This window comes from Canis lupus, chromosome 10 (assembly GCF_048164855.1).
Source record: "Canis lupus baileyi chromosome 10, mCanLup2.hap1, whole genome shotgun sequence".
NCBI classification, from domain to species: Eukaryota; Metazoa; Chordata; class Mammalia; order Carnivora; family Canidae; genus Canis; species Canis lupus.
The window spans coordinates 68933048-68951651 of NC_132847.1; the positions used below are offsets into that span (position 1 = coordinate 68933048).

Sequence of the window (18604 nt, forward strand, 5' to 3'; positions counted from 1 at the left end):
TCTCAGACAATAAGTTTATAAAAGATTCTACATGAAACTTGAGAAACTAGAATTTTTTCCCCCTGAAGTTGTCTATGAATATTTATTTCTTAGAAAATCTTTGAAGTTTGAAGTCCACTGTGATAGATATTTATTTAAACAGCCAAAATGAACAGAATATGCTGGCTTCATTAGCTTTACATGTAAACAACCAAGGAAGTCAATACGGTAAAAGGTTTTTACACACAAAGTATGCCTTCCATCTCTTTGATGGAAAGATACATAACTTTATTGTACATATAAAAACTATTTTAACTGGAAGAAAATGGTGTAATCAAAAGTTAAATCTAATGAGGCATAAATATATTTTTGTATATTGAATTTTAGAAATATGATCTTTCAAAAATGTGCTTATAAAAATACCTAATTAGTGAATTTTAGTTCATTTCATTTTATAAAGTTATGAGGATTTTGGCAGTTTTACATTAGAGCTGTCATTTAAAAATAATAACATTCTTATTCATAAATGTGTATAGTAATATAATCAGGATAAACAAAAGATTTTACCTTATACTATAGAATCAGAAATTACATTTTTATGTTGTTTTAAATTAAGCTTGATACTTGCCTCTCAACAATCAGCCCAGCTTTCTATTGTGTACTTTCATTTTTAGAACTTCTCTTTTTGAGTTATACCCATATCCTGACATAACAGTAGTGAATTTCAACAAAATATTTTTATTGTTAAAAGAGTTCAAATTTAAATTACTGAAAGGAAACCATTTAAATGATATCATTAACTTAATTAAAAAAAAAACAACAGTAAAAATAGAGTTCCCTTGGGCATAAGCACTGGAACTTAGTTTCTTAAGGAAGTGTTTCTCAAACCTCATCCTGAGCGTGGATGGATTCCTGCTACTGAGGAATCTGATACTGATCAGGCATCCTGAGTAATTCAGAAGTAGACTAAAGTGTGAGAACTGCTACTCTAGAGCAACATCCCTTAATTGTGGGTGATCCATAATGGAAAGAGACAGCTCTAGTCCTTGGTGGAAGACTGTAAATAATAAATTATCAAAATAAAATTATTTTTCCTAGAGATAGACCCCTCTCTTTAAATCTGGATTTATAGTAGCCTGATTCAAGTTTCCCTGTCCTATCTTTATGGCTATGAAGTTTTATCCTCATTACTTTACAAAATACCAAATATTTTATCACTTATTACAAACTGCCCTGCAATTACATACAGAATATTGTAAACTGTATTTACCTAAATTGCCATAGAGTGTTGAATTAACTATTACAAATGATCTGTTTAGTAACTTTATTTAAAATATAGATCTCTGGTGATGTGCTAGATAACAAGTTTGAATATTTTAGTTCAATACAGTGGAACCAGTAAAACCTCTGGTTTCACAAATGAAGCGATTCAGAATGAGTGTGTCAGCTTTAGTGGGGCCCTTGCACACTGCAGTAGGGTGAATAGTACATTTCTGTCTCACATTCTTCCTAAAACAAAGGCTGGCTCTGATCTCTCTTCCCACAAACCTTCATGCACAAAACTTGTGTGTCAGTGACACGAGAAGCTCATTTTGATTGTAACGGGCCACACTCTTGTCTAGTACATCATTTGCGAAACTGAAGTTCACTATTAGAATGCAGCAGGTATGTAAATAGCATTTATGAGTGGTCTCTATGAAATGGATCCCTTCTTTCCCTTTTCATGATAAGAGGAAACTTTATTTCAGAGTAGAAAGTGCATTGTCTGAACTCATCAACACCCTCTCTATCCCTCCCCTCCCCAATTTGTTGCAGACCAGGATGAAAGAGCAGCTGAGCTCAGCAGGGAGCAGAATGAGAAAACCATCCGGAGCACGCAGACCGCGCTCCGCAATTTCCGGGAGTTCCTCATCTCCAAGTATCCTTCTGAAACCAGAGAGATTTATGTCATCCCTTGCAAGGAGTTGGATGCCTACCTGGCCTCTTTCTTTGTGGATGCCAGGCAGAAGGATGGGTCCGAATATGAACCCAACAGCCTGGCCAATTACCAGTGCGGACTTGAACGGTACCTAAAAGAACACAGATACGGCTACAGTATCACCAGGGATAAGGAATTCAAGCGTTCCCAAGAGGCCCTGAAGCAGAAACAGATCGAACTCCGCTGCAAAGGAAAAGGAAATAAGCCACACAAGTCCATGAAGCTCACCTTCGCTGATGAGCTCATCCTGCGGAAAAGAGGACTCTTAAGCCGCTATAATCCCGAGGGTCTTCTCAACCTCGTCTGGCTCAACAACACAAAAGCTTTCGGGCACTGCACAGGCTTCCACGGATCTACCTTGAAGTGGGGTGATATCCGGCTCCGGGTAACTGAGACAGGGCTGGAGTACTTAGAGTGGATGGGCCAAGACACCGGTGACCTCAATGCCAAAACCAAGCGAGGGGGGACGGACTCTCGTGTGTATGCCACCCAGCACGCCCCCCAGACCTGCCCCGTCCAGGACTACAAGGAGTACGCCCAGCGGCGGCCTCCTGCCATGCGCTACGAGGATGCGCCGTTCTACCTGTCCATCAAGCCAGTCGTGAACTTGGCAGCTCTGCACTGGTACAACTGCCAAGCCCTCGGCAAGAACAAGCTGGCCAAGATGGTGAAGACCATGTGTGAGAAGGGCAACATCCCCGGCAGGAAAACCAACTTCAGTGTGTATCAGAGCTGCAGCACCTTGTCCGAGGCCCAGAGCAACCAGCTGGTGCTTATCTGTAACAACCTGAGCCAGCAGGCCGCCCAGTCAGTGGCCGGCCACTCCAACAGTGGCAATTTCATCGTCTCTGCCTCCTATGACTCCTCCTCAGACACTGCTTGACCAGGTGGCTTGAGCAAGACCCCAGTCTGGTTACTGTGTCCAGAGAAACTGTGATTATACACTGCTTCTCGTTCCCTTTCCTCTGCCCTCAGTATTAACTTTATAAAAATATAAATATATAATATATTTTTTTTTTACAAATAAGCCAATGGAGATAGTTTAGTATCGCTAACATAGTATTTATAGGCTTAACACAAATGTACTTGTGGGTGATTAGATGTAATTGCTGTTACATACAGACTACAAAACCACAGTGGTTCTCAGGCAACACAAAGTAGAGAAGGAATTCCGTTTTTTAAAGAACTGTCAGAAAAGTAACTGAAAGTCATCCTAGACACTTGTGTCCTCAACTCCCGCTTTCCGTCCCACCCCACCTCTCATTTTTAGTCTAGTTAATAAATGGCTTTATTTTTTTAATTTTTAAAAGTTTATATTAATCAGGAGGAGACAATATTAACTCTACTGCTTACACAGAATTGCATTCAGTCAGATCCAGAATATGAAAGTGTTGATATAAGCTCAGCAAATTATTTACATACGTTTTTTTAGCTGAATTAGAATTTTAGCTCCTGTGCCTCATTTTTTGTAATGTCTGAAAATCTAGATGTTTAGCTAACATCTTTTCTTTTGGGGGCAATAAAGGTGCAATTCTTTTTGGAAGATAATACAATTTTTAAGTAATATGCAAAGTCCAATATTGTGGCAAAAGAGACTGTTAATGGCTCATTTTTACTGTTGTGCTTGAACCTGGATAGAATATTTTTTTTGTTCCCTAAGAAATCAGTTAAAATGAAGTGTGATTTTCAGATTTACAAAACTACCAAAGCTTTGAAAATGTTCCCAAGCATTAGATTGTATATCAGACATAAGGAGAGAGTAGAGAGTGGGAGAGTCTTATTAAAAATCCAGAAGCTCTACTCAAGACAACAAAAGAGTCCTACTCTTCAAAGCCCAAATCCCCTGAATTATTTATTTATAAGCATTAAACTTCGGTCTCTTTTCCCTAGGAGATTACTTGACTCTGTAGTTGAGATCAAAAGAATATTGACACTCATTTTGGGTAACAACATTTTGTTACCAGATTTAGCTGAATTCAAAGCATTCTTGAAAATGTGCAGAGTTTCTTTTACAGTAAATATAAATTTATCTACGATACCCTGCAATTATAATAATAATAATTTTGGTTAAGCAACTCTTTGTGGTGGTTTTTCCAAGGTCTTTATTTTCAAGTCTTGAAGCCTGTGGTGTATTTTTAGTTAAGATCCTTCGATAACAACACAAATTTAGACATTAAGATGACAATAAAGTTGAGCTAGGTTCCTATCCTGTAGAATCATTGACACATTAAAAATTGCAAATCTTAATTGCTTTATTGGATTCTATTGGGAAGTATTTGTTCTTCAAGGCAACCTGATGATTCACATTAGCTGGGAGGGTAGGTGATATTTTGTGTATTAATTTATTGTATGATCAGGACAAACTTCATTTTTTGTTTTTCAAACTTCATTTTGATTTGCTTTGCTTAACTCATCACATTAGCTGAGCTTTCCATGGCTAGGCAGCTTTTCCCAACACTAAGTCATAAAGACCCGTTCTTCTAAACTGTGACCTTTCCTTTGGCTCAGGAATAGAAAGTCTGCCATGGACTTTGTGTGGTGGAATCTACTTTGTACTTCAGGACTTTTCCTCCATGGGGAGGCATCCAGAAACAAGACAAAAGGGTGGAAGATATCTTGCTTTATTTTTTTGTATTAATAATGATGATAGCCACCATTTTCTGAGCTAGTGTGTGTGCCAGCACTGTGCCAAGTGACTTAATTACATGCACCATTTATGTAATAGTTACTAACTGTATGAAAATTAGTAAATTCAGATAAGCATAAGGAAAATGAAATATATACTCCTAATTCTGCTGGCCGAAATAGCCACTGTTACTATTTTGGTAAATATTTCTTCAGACATTTCAATACATACATATTTATTTCTCTCTATATTATCTTTAATCCTTTCCATCCTCGAAGAGATTAGTTATCTCCATTTTATGTTGAGATCAAGGCAAATCAGTTGGATTATAGCTAAGGAAATGGTACTGTCATCTGACTGCGGAGTCTTTTTCTATTTATCTTCCTTGTTTCCAACTCCTAGTCTGTTTCCAGTGATTTGAGCCAGGATGGGGACACAGTGTCTTCCCATCTCTCCTGTCTGATTAAAAGGAATGCTGAGTGATCATTCATGATGGCACACTGTGTGCCCTAGTGCCCCCTCTTCTGTTCATTTTGAACGACAGGGCCTCTTTCTCCACACTCTCTTTACAAAACTCTCCTTATTCTATACTTGGTTTGTAAGTGCATAGGACAGCCTACTGTAAAAGAATTCTTTTTTAAAAAATAAGGTTGTTTTTAATGGGTTACCTCTCATGTTTAAAAAAAAGGTTTTCTGTGAAACACTTAAAGTGCGATTGTGCATTTAATTTTTGCATTGACATACTTTTTTAAATTCTTAATATGTTTTTGACAGCAAAGTAAGATTGTCATGAGGAAGAAGGGCAGTCAGCATGTACCAAGAAAGCTGAACTAGGAGATTTTGCATCCCTGTTGTGTTTGTTGAGATACTACTAAAATGAGTCTCTCTCTGATTTCATCCTATTGCATCTTCATTCAGAAGAACACAGTTAAATTGAGAATGTGAATTACTTTTTATTTATTTATATTTTGCTTTGATAACACAGACCAAATAGGAACATTGTAAGCTAGATTTAGAAAACTTTTCTGAAGAACAACTTGGTAAAAGTTTAGCTGAATTGTAGTATCTCTTTGGATTAATGAAATTACGAAAAATTATCTGCAACTACCTCTAAATTTTGTGTTTTTATATAAACAATACTGAAGATATGCTACTGCCAGATGCCATTTTTATTATTTGTTATTTTAACTTAAAAAAATTAGGTTCATACTGTGGCAGTGGTACATGCCAAAATATCACGTATGTATTTTAGTGAAAATTCACAGTCTGGCAGGTTTTTACTACAACTAAATATGCTGCCTTTCCAGGCAATCGTGTGGTTCATACAAAAAACAATAAAACCGTATTTGCAAAGTTTACACTTTTAGGTCAGTGTAACGTTATGCAAGAAAGAGACAGCGCCCTCAGTTTCTCTGGAAGGCAGTACAAAACTGTCTACAACAAAAATGTCAAACCCATCTGTCAGCATTTGAAAGACATAGCTGCAAAATTCAATTTTTCTTCTGAGTGACTGGCTGTTGAAAGCCATGGATGGTAGCAGTTTTTCTTTAAAAAACCCATAACATCTGAAAAGGTTAGAAATATTCAGGATGTTTATCCAACAGAGCTTATTCTTAAAACTCTATATCTTATCATGGTTAGTAGGGGTAGTCTAAATATGATTTGTAATACACCGGCTACTTAACATATTTGGTTTTTTATAGATTATTTTCCCTGTGTTAAATTTATGTTAATTCACTTTTCCCTATGTTAAATTACTTCCTGATGCACAAAAGAATAGTCTGAAAATTACCTAGTGTAGATGAAGTCTCTTTGGTTTTCCAGTTAGGTCATTGTTAGCTGAAACTTCCATCACATTAATTTGTCTAAGTCATATGGTTTAGCTTTTAGATGTCATGAAATCAAATGACTTCACTGAGATGAGAATTTATAGTGATATCAACAAATATTTGACCACCTATTGTCTAGACACTGGGATACAAATATGTATAAAATAGTCCCTACCCTCAAAGAATTTATAAAAGATGCTGTAATAAAAGTTTCATTTCATTTCAAAAACATCTGCCAATACCATTTTGCATCTTTTCCCAAACTTTGTACTCACGCAGTTTGTCTATTCAGCCATTGAGTATGTTGATTTGCTGTGGAATATGTAATGCTGCTTTGAGTATTTTGAGGAGAATCTTCCTTTGGGCCTGTTTTAAAATCAGTATGAAGGCAAAGCCATTCCTACACCATCCATTGTGTTCACATAGGTGCACACATGTATAAGAAGGTGTAGACTGTCATCAATGACTGTCATTTACTGAATACTTACAATGTGTTGGAGTACTAAGTACTTCTGTGAGTTGTTTCACTTAACTCTCACAGTAATCCTGAGGGTAAGTATGACTGTTTCTCCTTTATAGATGAGGAAATCCAGGGTCAGAAGGGTTGCCCATATCACAGCTAATATATAAGAGCATCAGGATCTGAAACCAGATCCAGATACTATGAAGTATCGTCCTTTTCTGCTGTAGCTGCTTGTTCAAAGTAATTTGCTCTGCTTTTTTCAGATTCTCTGAAGTGATAAATTATAAATGAAATCCCTGGTGTAATAAAATCATCAATATTCATTAACTCCAAATTGAGAGCAGTGCCATCACCTGGCATATTTGTTTCTCTGGCCAAAATATAGCTGTAATACTAACATCTATCAGTAAAAACTCTACTATGTGATAAAGTAAATACATTTCTAAGACTAAAGGAGGAGTCCAGGGGAGTGTATGATCATTTATTGCAGGAAGCTAATTTTTAAAAGGTTCCTTTATGAAAAAATGTTATAAATACTAAAGAATTAACAAGTTATCTATCAATTAGTTTAATAGATTTTTTTTCTCAAATAGAATTACCTTTATATCAGATGTTGGCATATTACCATATATAGGTACAGATAGTTGCTTATTAAGAAACACACCATTGGCAAAGACCCCCTCAACTGTGTTTTGTTTTTCCCTTAATGCCTGGTATTCAACATTGCTTCTCCTCCCCACTTGGATCTGGCTGTGATGAAATGGATGTATAGCTTTTCATGAGGCAAAGTTATGAAGATAGGGTGATTTTAAGAGATCCTTGCCATAGACTATAACTGGGACACAGAAATACACTGCATATATCATCATGGTATATTTCTACTGATATAAAAACGGGATGATACTGGCAAATGGGAAAAGTGATGATATTGGCAAACTGCCAACAACTCTAATTTCACTTCTAATTAGAGAAAAGAAAAATAATTAAAATTTCTCATGCTTCATCCTATTTGTAAATTGATCGATTGGGCCTGCCAGAGTTGAGGGGAACACCTGATTTGGTATTAAAGATTGCATTATTTTTTAAAAGACAGCATTTTAATACATTTAAATTGAGTTGTTATATAAACCATGACTTTGTTGAATTACACTCAGTATTAATTAAGTCAGTGCTAATTTGATCAGAATATTAATTAGGTCAGAATATTAATGTAAACCATCATCTTTGCTGAATTATAATCATAGAGACTGACCTGGAAAGGACCCAAGAGATCCTCTAGCCCAATGCTCTTCAGTGCTATGAGGAATAAGAGTCACCATGTCTTCTTGCGGGTAGGGAGCAAGGAGGGCAAAGAGATAGAGATTGCTAAGGGAATCCTCAAGTACTGATTCCCCAGGAATTCTCATGTCCCCTATGTCCTACCTTCTTTGAAAGTCAGCTGATTGAATGAACCTCTATGACACATCCTACACATGGAGGTTGGAAAATAAGATTGGAAACATCTAACCCACCCCTTTTTTTTATAGAAGAGAGAAACCGCCTCAGAGACATTAATGAGCGCTCAGGTACACATACCTCGTTAGAGTCTGAACCAGAACTAGAACCCAAGCACCCTGACTTCTAGTCCCCAGGTCAGAGCTGAGGGAGGTGAAACAACCCTACATTTCCATTGAGTTAGGGTATGCTTTTTTTGTTTTCAAAATTGTTGTTTTTTAAGCCCTCAATCAGGTTTCTACTAGGAATAGACTCAAGCTGCCAGTTTCCAAATAGGTTATTTTTGCATGTAGAATTTTTGCTTTTCATTGTATACTGTTAACATCTTGATTTTAGCAACTTCTCCTTTTAAATTTGATGGAATAATCTCTAAATATAATCATTTGCCTTTTTGAAAGAACATCTCTCAGCTTACCCCATTCATAGTTAGTTTTCATTTACAGAGGGAAAACTAAGGCTTTCAAGGATATGAATTCCAGTTGTAGATTATGAACTAAAAAGTAACTTTTTGTTGAGTGTGGTATTCATTTGTGTATCCAGCTACATAGTATTTATATTACTAGTTTTGAGTGGAGTCTATAGTATCCTTTTTTACTCTATGGAAGGGTTAAAATATCATATTAAAGGGGTTTGGGACATATCTTTAATCAAAGGATCAAACTTGTATCAACATAATTGAGATGTTTCTGAAGTGAACTTAGTTATAGGGAGGAAAAAGAAAATGGGAACTAATGGAAGATGTTGAAATACAAAGTATTTGTAAATTCTGTTATCCTGCTTGGTCTTCTGAAGGGGAATTCAAGCATAAATATGAAAAGTTTTCACAAATTTTTATTTTACAAATTATATTTACCAGATTATAGTTGAAGGGAAAAAAGATGAAATTCTAGGATTTTTTTTAAAGTATGGTGGAATTGTCTTTTGAATGCAATGTTGAATTTTGGTAGACTTCTGATGTTCTTTGTATTACACTGGAACTAGAGAGTATTTTTACCATAGTACATTCATTTCAAAGAGCTTTGAAAATGCTTTGGCATAGTTTATTTATTTGTGGTAAGTAGAATTAGGAAGACATCAGCAATATAGAATCCGAACAGTAGTTGTGCATACTATATTTAAGTGATTTTTATGCCTGTTTACTTTCTGTAATTCTTACATTTTATAAATCAAATACCTTAGTATACTTCCACTAGAAATTAATTTATAATTGATTATTTATACTGGGTGAAGTAGCAGGTCCATTTTAGTATTAATCCACTCAGATTAACTTTATCTAACTGAATTTTTATATCTACAATTCATTATATTACAACTTTTTAAATAGCATTTATAACAAAAGAACTTTTGTTTTATAAAAGTATTTGTTACAAAAAAAAAAAACCATCTTGCCAAAAACCATTACAATTTCTATGCATTGTGTAATATTCAGTGATGTCACTGTTGAGACTTGCATGTTGGTGTAGGTGCTGTTTCATATCTGTGTTTGTGGTGTTTATGTGGAGTTGTTAACCATTGCTGCTATCACTTATTGTAGTTAAACTGAAAAACTGTGCTAAGAGGCTGTGCCAGTCAACATTTGTATGTGTAACTTGTGAAAGTATGTACTTAGTTGTTTAATATTTTGAGCCAGCACTTAGTGGCCTCTACAGAAGGAAATATTGTAGTTGTCAAGTGGTGCCAACTTCAGAATCTCATTTCACATGTGTAATTCCAGGTCAGATTTTCTTCCATACTTTCCCCAACTCTTTGAAAGGAAATGTTTGCAAAAAGAGAAAGCAAGAATTCTTAACTTTTCCAGTACTCCCCCCAGTTCAAATCTTTTTTTTGTGTGTTGTTTTTTGTTCTCCTGATACTTGAACACCTTACAAGGAAATCCAATAGAATGACAATGTAGCAGCATAATTACCTTTATCTGGTTATCTGTATCCAGGTAAATGATGTAATAACAGGACTGTGAGGTACCTACATTATTTTTGTTGGTTATCATGACTTGTTTAAAGTGCATTTTATAAGAATATTTATCTTTTTAAATTTATTAGGGACTGTAGAAACCTCAGAGTTCCCAAATATTAATTTTTATATTCAGCATTCACATGGGCTTTTTTTAACATTTATTTGCCTTATGACCATCAATTTTTCCATACCCACCTGTCTTTAGTTTGGTTCCTGGTACTTCCATCTTGCCTCAGCAATTTGAAACGCACTCTGAAAGTAAAGAAAAATTATTTCAGTGAATGAATTCTATATTTTGTTAAAATTCCACATGGAAGAAATATCATTATACATTTATACTCTTAAAATGGAAGGGAAGCTATCTTAAAATGTTAAGAAAAGAAGGCTACTTCATTAAGAGTGTTTGAATATTGACACACCAAAATTCCTTGCTTAGTGCAGGGTTTCATTCTGTCTGTCCAATGGGTTTATAATTATGAGATTCCTTTAATAAAGGGATAATCCCCTGAATTATAGAGAGGCTTTTTGTGTGACTGTCAGATACATGGCGACAGCCAATGCTGTATTTGGAAACATTGCTGCTGAAATTGCTGATTTAATTCTAAGAATATTAAAACTAATTCATCAAGGCCCCTGCTACTTCTTTGCTTAAAGGAAAAGAAAGGCAGATTTTAATTGTGAGCCTTTTCTCCAAAATATGCTTTAAACATTTACCCCTCAATGAAGGTGATAAAGCAATAAAAGGAAACTCAATTATGTACGTTCTAAAGAAGTTCTGCTCTTGTCCAGTGGCCTCCAGAGCGACACTAAAGTATTTCTTGATTCCTGCATTGGGGGTTTTCAAGCAAAGCCTTTATACGTAGAATTTCTTCTGTATTTTGGACACCAAAGATTATGGCATGATATATCCTGATGATTAACAGTTTCTATTAGATAGCTGTGGGCACATTTATTTGAATCCTGCTCTTGAATTTTTTTTTTACCCACTTTGGTTCTTCTGTACGTTTTCTATGTCTGTCCTGAGGCCGTTATGCCCAAGGTAACTTTTATATTAAATAATGCATATATATTTGTTAGGTTTCTAATTTATAGAGTTTATTTCCATCATGACTTTAAACTTTTTTCACTGCTAAAATTAGACATAGATTTGTCAGATTAGCCCCATGATGAGCCATAGCTCGTACCTTTTTCGTTGTAATCTGGAAACGTAACTGTAACCCCATAGGCCTGAAACCTGGTAAGAGAATGACTGGAAACATTTTGGATTCAACGGAATCACTTAAATGACTCTCTTGTCTGTTAAAATGAAGAACTTTGGTTGTTTAGTAGAATGAATCTATATTCAACTTAAACAAGGTCTTCCATCTTATGAATTATAAGAATAATTTTAAGATTTCTTTTACTCTACCACTTACAAGTTAATTGGGAATTAAAAGGTAGATTTATCAGTTTATTCAGTATAATTTAGCACCAGGCATTTGTTTAAAACAAATATAACCACTACACTTAATACTTAGAAAACTTCTATGAAAAAATGGTACTGTTCTTTGAAGATGCATTCACTTGCCCCCACCCCCACCCCCATTTGTTTGGTAAACTGTCATTTTTTATATATTTTCTGGCCACTTGGCTTTTAACTGATTTATGTGAAAACACATTTGTGCCTGATGTTCACTCTAATCATATTTTAAAATTCTCTTTTTAAACTGCTACAATTATAATTTGTGAAAGAGGAGAAAGGTGAATTGAAATGGAGGGAAGTTTCTGTTAATACAACATTACGATGTGTGACTGTGATGCTCTTGGTTAATTAATCCTCTGCCAGTTGATATTTGTATTAATATGATAGAACTTTTTTGTTAATAAGAATATACTATTGGCTTCATTTTTATTTTGCTGCTCACTGCTTTTCACACTAAAGTGTTTTCATTTTTTTCAGCTCACTGTTTTTGCTTCATATTTGTCTGTGTACTTGTGCGCTAAATAAAATTCTAGTTTTATGTCCCAGTGGCTTATTCCATTGCGTTTATAATATTTGTCTCTAACGTCGTGTAATTCTCTATTGTTTTCTGTATCTGTTAGTATAGACTAAAACTTAAGGACATAAGAAAAAAATCCAATGGGGAGCCTGGATGGCTCAGTCAGTTAAGTATCTGACTCTTGATTTGGGCTTAGGTCATAATCTCAGGGTCTTGACATCGAGCCCTGCATCAGTCTCTGCACTGGGCATAGAGCCTGCTTCGGATTCTCTCTCTCTCTCTCCCTCCTTTTCCCCACCTCACAGAGCCCGTGCACACTCTCTCTCTCTCTCTCTCTCTCTCTCTCTGTTTTTTTTCTTTTTTTAAAAAAAAGGGCAGCCTGGGAGTGGCTCAGCGATTTAGCGCCGCCTTCAGCCCAGGGTGTGATCCTGGAGATCCAGGATTGAGTCCCATGTCAGGCTCCCTGCATGGAGCCTGCTTCTCCCTCTGCCTGGGTCTCTGCCTCTCTCTCTGTGCTCTCATGAATAAATAAATAAAATCTTAAAAAAAAAAAAGCAAAAGAAAATCTAATAAAATTAGCTAACAAGCATCAGCAATGAGGAGAACATGCTTTAATCACAGTATTTTGTCTATATTTGGATATGAACAGTCTTCCTTCATTTAATAAATAGTTTTCTGCAAAACTGACTGATTTGTGTAGCCACAGCAAACAACTTTAAAAACAAACCACATTTTGAAAAAAAAAAAATTGTCCTGGTTACTGTCCAGGATATGGTCAATGCATATTGAACAGACTATTCCATATCAGGTGGTTTCTAACCACGAAGGAGGGGGAAATCATGGAAGGAGAAACATTTCTACATAAGTATGTTGACACGTAGTCCATAGGGTAGGGAAAACACTTTAGGACAGCTGAATTAATCGTATGCTTCCTGGAGCCTCCAGTCCAAAAATCCTATTAATGGAACAGAAGGCTCCACTACAGACTCTATGGGCTCTGCGGCCAATTGTAAGTTATACCAAGCTAAGTAGATGTCAGGTTCCTGACTCCTCATTTTTAGGAAAATCTTTTTGGTCAGATACAATTCCCCATGTGCCATTTGTTGCATTTAGCATATTTGATAATATTCTTTGAGCAGAATAGGAATGGTTATTCAAAATGTTTCCAATTAAGTATTAACTTCAGACATCTTTGTTGTGTCACTAAAAGTTTTTAATAAAGAAAAGCATTAAAACACCAGAAAATACAATGTTCTTTACCACAGTGATTTATCTTGCAGAAATGCAAATGTATTTCTTTCATATCTACAAATAATCCACCAGTCTTTTCTCACAGCTGAATATCGCAAATACAAGCAACAACTGTAGTTTCATATGATAGTATTTTAAATTAAAGTTACTTTATAAATAGTTACAATTTATGTTTTCCTGGTATTTTAAGAAACAAGGAATTCACCTTTAAATTTGATTACAAGTTATACATCTAAGGCATGACTAAATAAATAAATAAAACATGAGAAATTTTATTTCCCCAATAGGGGAAGAACATTAGAATTCAAGTTGAATAATATTTAGCCTACACCTCAGAAAATGTTTTCTTTTACAAAAAGTTTTATTTATTTAATTTTTTCATAATTATATTTTCTAAGAAGATATCAAGTAACTAAAATGTCTAATATGTACGAAATACTTCATGTTGGTGATATAGCCTCTGAAAAGATTATATTAAAAGCAAACATTGAATTGGTGGCAAACATTTTCAGACCCAACTATTGTTTTTTAAAAGAGCATTTTCTTTATTAAAATTTGTAGTGCTTTTAAAATGTTAAGGCAGTAAATATTCATTGTGAAAAATTTGACAAATACTAATAAATATAATAAAAGGAAATAAAAATCACAGGAATTTTACTAGCCATAAAAGCAATTCAACTAATGTTTTGGTGTTTTACTTTACAATTCTTATGCATAGATGTACTTCAAAAATTGTAGTCAAGCTGTATTTACTGTTTTGTACATTTTAAAAAGATCTTTAGCCTTTGAAAGTGTGATTATTATATGGTTACATAATTTTCCATTACATAGCAGTAATACTATGTTTTGTTTTTGGATGGTTTTGTTGGATTGGATTTGTATCCAGTTTTTCACTTCCATAAATTTGCCTTCAAGAATATCCTTGAGCGTAGATTTTTGTATGTATCTATGATTAAATGTTTAGCATAAATTTCTACAAGAGAAATTCCTGAGCCAAATAAAAAACATTTATTTTTCCTACATATACATTTCCAAAATCCTAGTCATTTTTATAACTTAAAAAAAATAATATATTCATATTGCAAAGCTTAAAAGTCACACAGAGGTAAATACTAACCAATGTGTCCAAATTTTTTTCTAAACTAGTACAAATTCCCCTGATGCTAGCCACTATTTAGATAGGGACCGTTGTGTTTTTGCCAGTCTGATAAATGAAATACATCTTCTTTTGATTATACTATCTTATTATTATTAATGCTTTTGTTATTTGTATTTCTACTATGAATAATTGCCTGTCATATCCTAGGCCCATATTCTAGTGAGTTATCTTTTTCCAATTGATTTAAAGGAGATTTTCATATGCATTTTGTCACTTTATGTGTTATAAGTATTTTCTCCAGGTCTGTTTATTGTTTTTTAAATTTATTCAATGCAGAACTTTTGAATTTTTATGTCATCTGATTTGTTAATCTGTGTTTTTTATAGCTCTGGGTTGTATCATGCTGAGAAAGGCTTTTCTTACTCCCAAAATCATGAAAATTGTCTTCTTTTTGGAAACAGCCTTTTGAAAAAAGATCCATTTGGAAATGTGCTGTGTGTGGTATGACATAGGAATCTAAATTTGCTTGTTTTTGTTTTCTCTAACTCAGTAGCTTATTATCTCAAAGCATTTATTTATTTATTTATTTTCTCAAAGCATTTATTGAAGAGTCCATCCTTTCCCCAGCAATTTGAATTGGAGCCTTTCTTATATACTCAATTTGCATATTTACACAGACCTTTTCTGGACTTTGTTCTGTTGCACTGATATTTCTCTCTTTCTTCTCCAGAACTTACACTTCAAATCATTGCAGTGTTACAGTACATTTATATCTTTCAGGGCAAAACCTCCCAATTATTATTTTCAAAATTGCCTTCCTTTTCTTATGCATTTACTCTCCTAGATAAACTTTAGAATCAACTTGACCAGTAAAACCGAAAAGGGGGGATTTTAATTAGAATTACACCACATTAAAGATTATTTGAAGAAATTACACATTCTTATGATATTGAGCCTTCTCATCCAGGTACCTGGTATAGCTCTTTATATATTAGGTTTTATATATACATTTTTAATTTTAAGAATTTTTTGAGGAGCGCCTGGTGGCTCAGTCAATTAAATATCTGATTCTTGGTTGCAGCTCAGGTCATGATCTCAGGGTCATGAGATCAAGCCCTCCATCAGGTTCTGCACTCAGATGGAGTCTGCTTAAGATTCTATCTCTCTCGCCCTCTCCCCCTTCCCTTGCTCATGCTCTCTAAATAAATAAATAGATAAATAATCTTATAATTAAAAAAAGAATTTTTTGAAAGTTTTGTTACTGAATTTTACAGATATAAAAGGGCACAAATAATGTACAGTTTGGTTAATTTTTATGAAGAAAGCATATTGCTGAAAACACTACCTAGAGAAAGACATAGAATATTACCCAAACTCCAGAAATTTCCCTCCTGTGCCCTCCCTTAGTTACCTCCCTCAGGCAACCACTTTGTTTTTTCACCAGACAGTCATTTTATCTGTTTTTTAATTACATAAGTGGACTATTTCAACACACTCTATTGTGTCTGGCCTCTTCTGTTTAACATTGTGTTTGTGGGGTTCATCCATATTTTTCATGTTAGTTGATTCTAGTAATCCATCTTTTGTCATTATTGTGTAATAATATATTGTATAAACATTTTGCAATTTCATATGCATTCTATTGTTTATGGACATATGGATATTTCCAGTTTGGGGTTTTCTGTTATTAATTATACTTTTGTGAATATTCACGTCACATGCCTTTCAGTAAGTATGTACATGTTTCTGTTGGGTATATATATACCCTGGTGTAAGATTGCTGGATCGTAGAATATTTGTATGTTCAACTTTGTAAGATAATACCAATTAGTTTCCAAAGTGAGTGTGCAAACTGACATTCCTACTGGCTGAGTAGGAGCGTTCTGTGGCTTCACATCCTCACCAATGCTTGATATTTGTAGATTTTGTTTTTATTTTAGACATTTTGGCGGATATATTTTAATTTTTATTTCCTAAAATACTAATAGTATTTCTTATGTTATACAGTACCCATTCAAGTTTGCCCATTTTTAATTGAACTAGCTGCCTTCTAATTGTTTTATTAGATGTATACATTTCAGATATCTTCTCTCACTATGTGGCTTGCCTTTGCACCCTATAAATGGTGCCTTTTAATAAATGCCTTTTTAATCTTAAAGAAATTCATTTTTTATCACATCTTTTACTTTTGAGGTAATAATAATGATTTTCTATTAAAAATGTGCAGCTACCCCAAGGTCATAAAGATGATCTATATTTTCCTCTAGAAGCTTTACTGTTTTACCATTTACATTTAGGTTATGATCCATTTGAAATTGGGGTCTTTTAGTTGTTTGTGGTGTAAGGTAGGCATTCATTTTGCTCATGTTGTGTTAGGGATTTTTGCATCTGTTTATGAGTTGTGTTGGCTTGTAATTTTTTATTGTATTATTCTTGTCATTTTTTTAATAGAAAAGTTATGCTACCCTAAAAAGGAAAATGGGTATTATTCTCTTTTTCTATTTATTAGCAGAGTTTTTAGGTTTGGCATTATTTGTTCCTTAAATGTTAAAAGAATCTGCTAGTGAAATCCATCTGAACCTGAAGGGTATTTTGTGATATTTTATTTGTTTGTTTAAGATTTGTTAAGATTTTGTTTAAGATTTTATTTATTTATTCATGAGAGACACAGAGAGAGAGACAGAGACATAGGCAGAGGGAGAATCAGGCTCCCCAGGGGGAGCCTGATGCAGGACTTGATCCCAGGACCCTGGGATTATGACCCTAGTCAAAGGCAGACACTCAACCACTGAGCCACCCAAGCGTCCCTGTTTTGTGATATTTTAAATTGTAGGTTTGATTTCTTTAATGCGTGTAGGACTATTTAAATTTTATACTTGTTCAGTTTTAGTTAAGTTGTGTTTTTTTTAAAGATTTTATTCATTTATTCATGAGAGACACAGAAAGAGAGAGAGAGAGAGAGGCAGAGACACAGGCAGAGGACAGGCCCCATGTAAGGAGCCTGACCTGGGACTTGATCACAGGACTCCAGGATCATGCCCTGGGCCAAAGGCAGGTGCCAAACCTCTGAGCCACCCAGGGATCCCCGAAGTTGTGGCTTTTTTATATGTTTGTCCATTTTATCCAAATTTCCAAGTGTATGCCAAGTGTATTGGCATCAAGTTGTTCATAATATCTTTTTTCTGTATTTTTAATATCTGTAGGATATGTAGTGATAACCCTGGTTTCGTTCTCGATATTGCAATTTCTACCTTCTCTCGTTTTTCTTACCAGTTTATTAATTCTGTTAGTCTTTTCAAATTCATCTTTTTGCCATTACTTTTTTTAGTTGTAAATTTACTATTTCATTGATTTCTGTTTTGTGTATTGTTTCCTTTCTACTTTTTAAAGTATATATGTTGTTCTTTTTCTCATTTCCTGGTACAGTTGATATTCAGCCTTTCTTTCCTGATCTCTGCATTCAACGCTATAATTTTCTCTATAGATACTGCAATATGTGTATCCCACAACTTTGACATGTATATTGCTATTATTCAGTTTGAAATATATTCTAATTCCCATTGGTTTTTTTCCCCCCCTTCATCAGGGATTTATTTAGAAGCATATTATTGCTTAATGGCCGAAAGTGACCTTCTTGTAATTGATTTATAATTTTTAATTCTGCTGATGCTCTGAATGATTTAATCCTTTGAAATGTTGAAGTTTGCTTTTATGTCCTCGCATTTCTATTTTGGTAAAAGAGCCATGTGTCTTTGAAAAGAATGTGTCTTGTGCGGTAGTTATACACGCCGTTCTTTGTGTATCAGTTAAGTACAGTTTGATGTTTGCATGTTTCAGTCTTCTACATACGATTTTCTGTATGTGCTTGTTCTGTTGGTTATATAGAAAATGATATATTAAAATCTTAGGGGTAGATTTGCCAGTTTTTAAAATTCTTGCAACTTCTGCTTTTT

At 34.5% G+C, this 18604-nt stretch overlaps 1 protein-coding gene across 4 annotated transcripts in view; it reads left to right on the top strand.

The window, feature by feature from the left end:
* Positions 1-18604, top strand: part of KIAA1958 (KIAA1958 ortholog) — a 161646-nt gene that overhangs the window by 114197 nt on the left and 28845 nt on the right. For 2 of the 4 annotated variants that reach the window (XR_012038488.1, XR_012038489.1), the window contains exon 3: positions 1795-2844. The exons of 1 other annotated variant lie outside the window; for it this stretch is intronic. Coding sequence is in view for 1 of the 3 variants with exons in the window: in XM_072842367.1 (XP_072698468.1) it covers positions 1795-2840 (1046 nt within the window). In the remaining 2 variants the exon portion in view is untranslated. Of the gene's footprint in view, positions 1-1794; positions 12330-18604 lie in introns of those variants that run through there. One more of the 4 variants, XM_072842367.1, reaches the window with a different exon arrangement.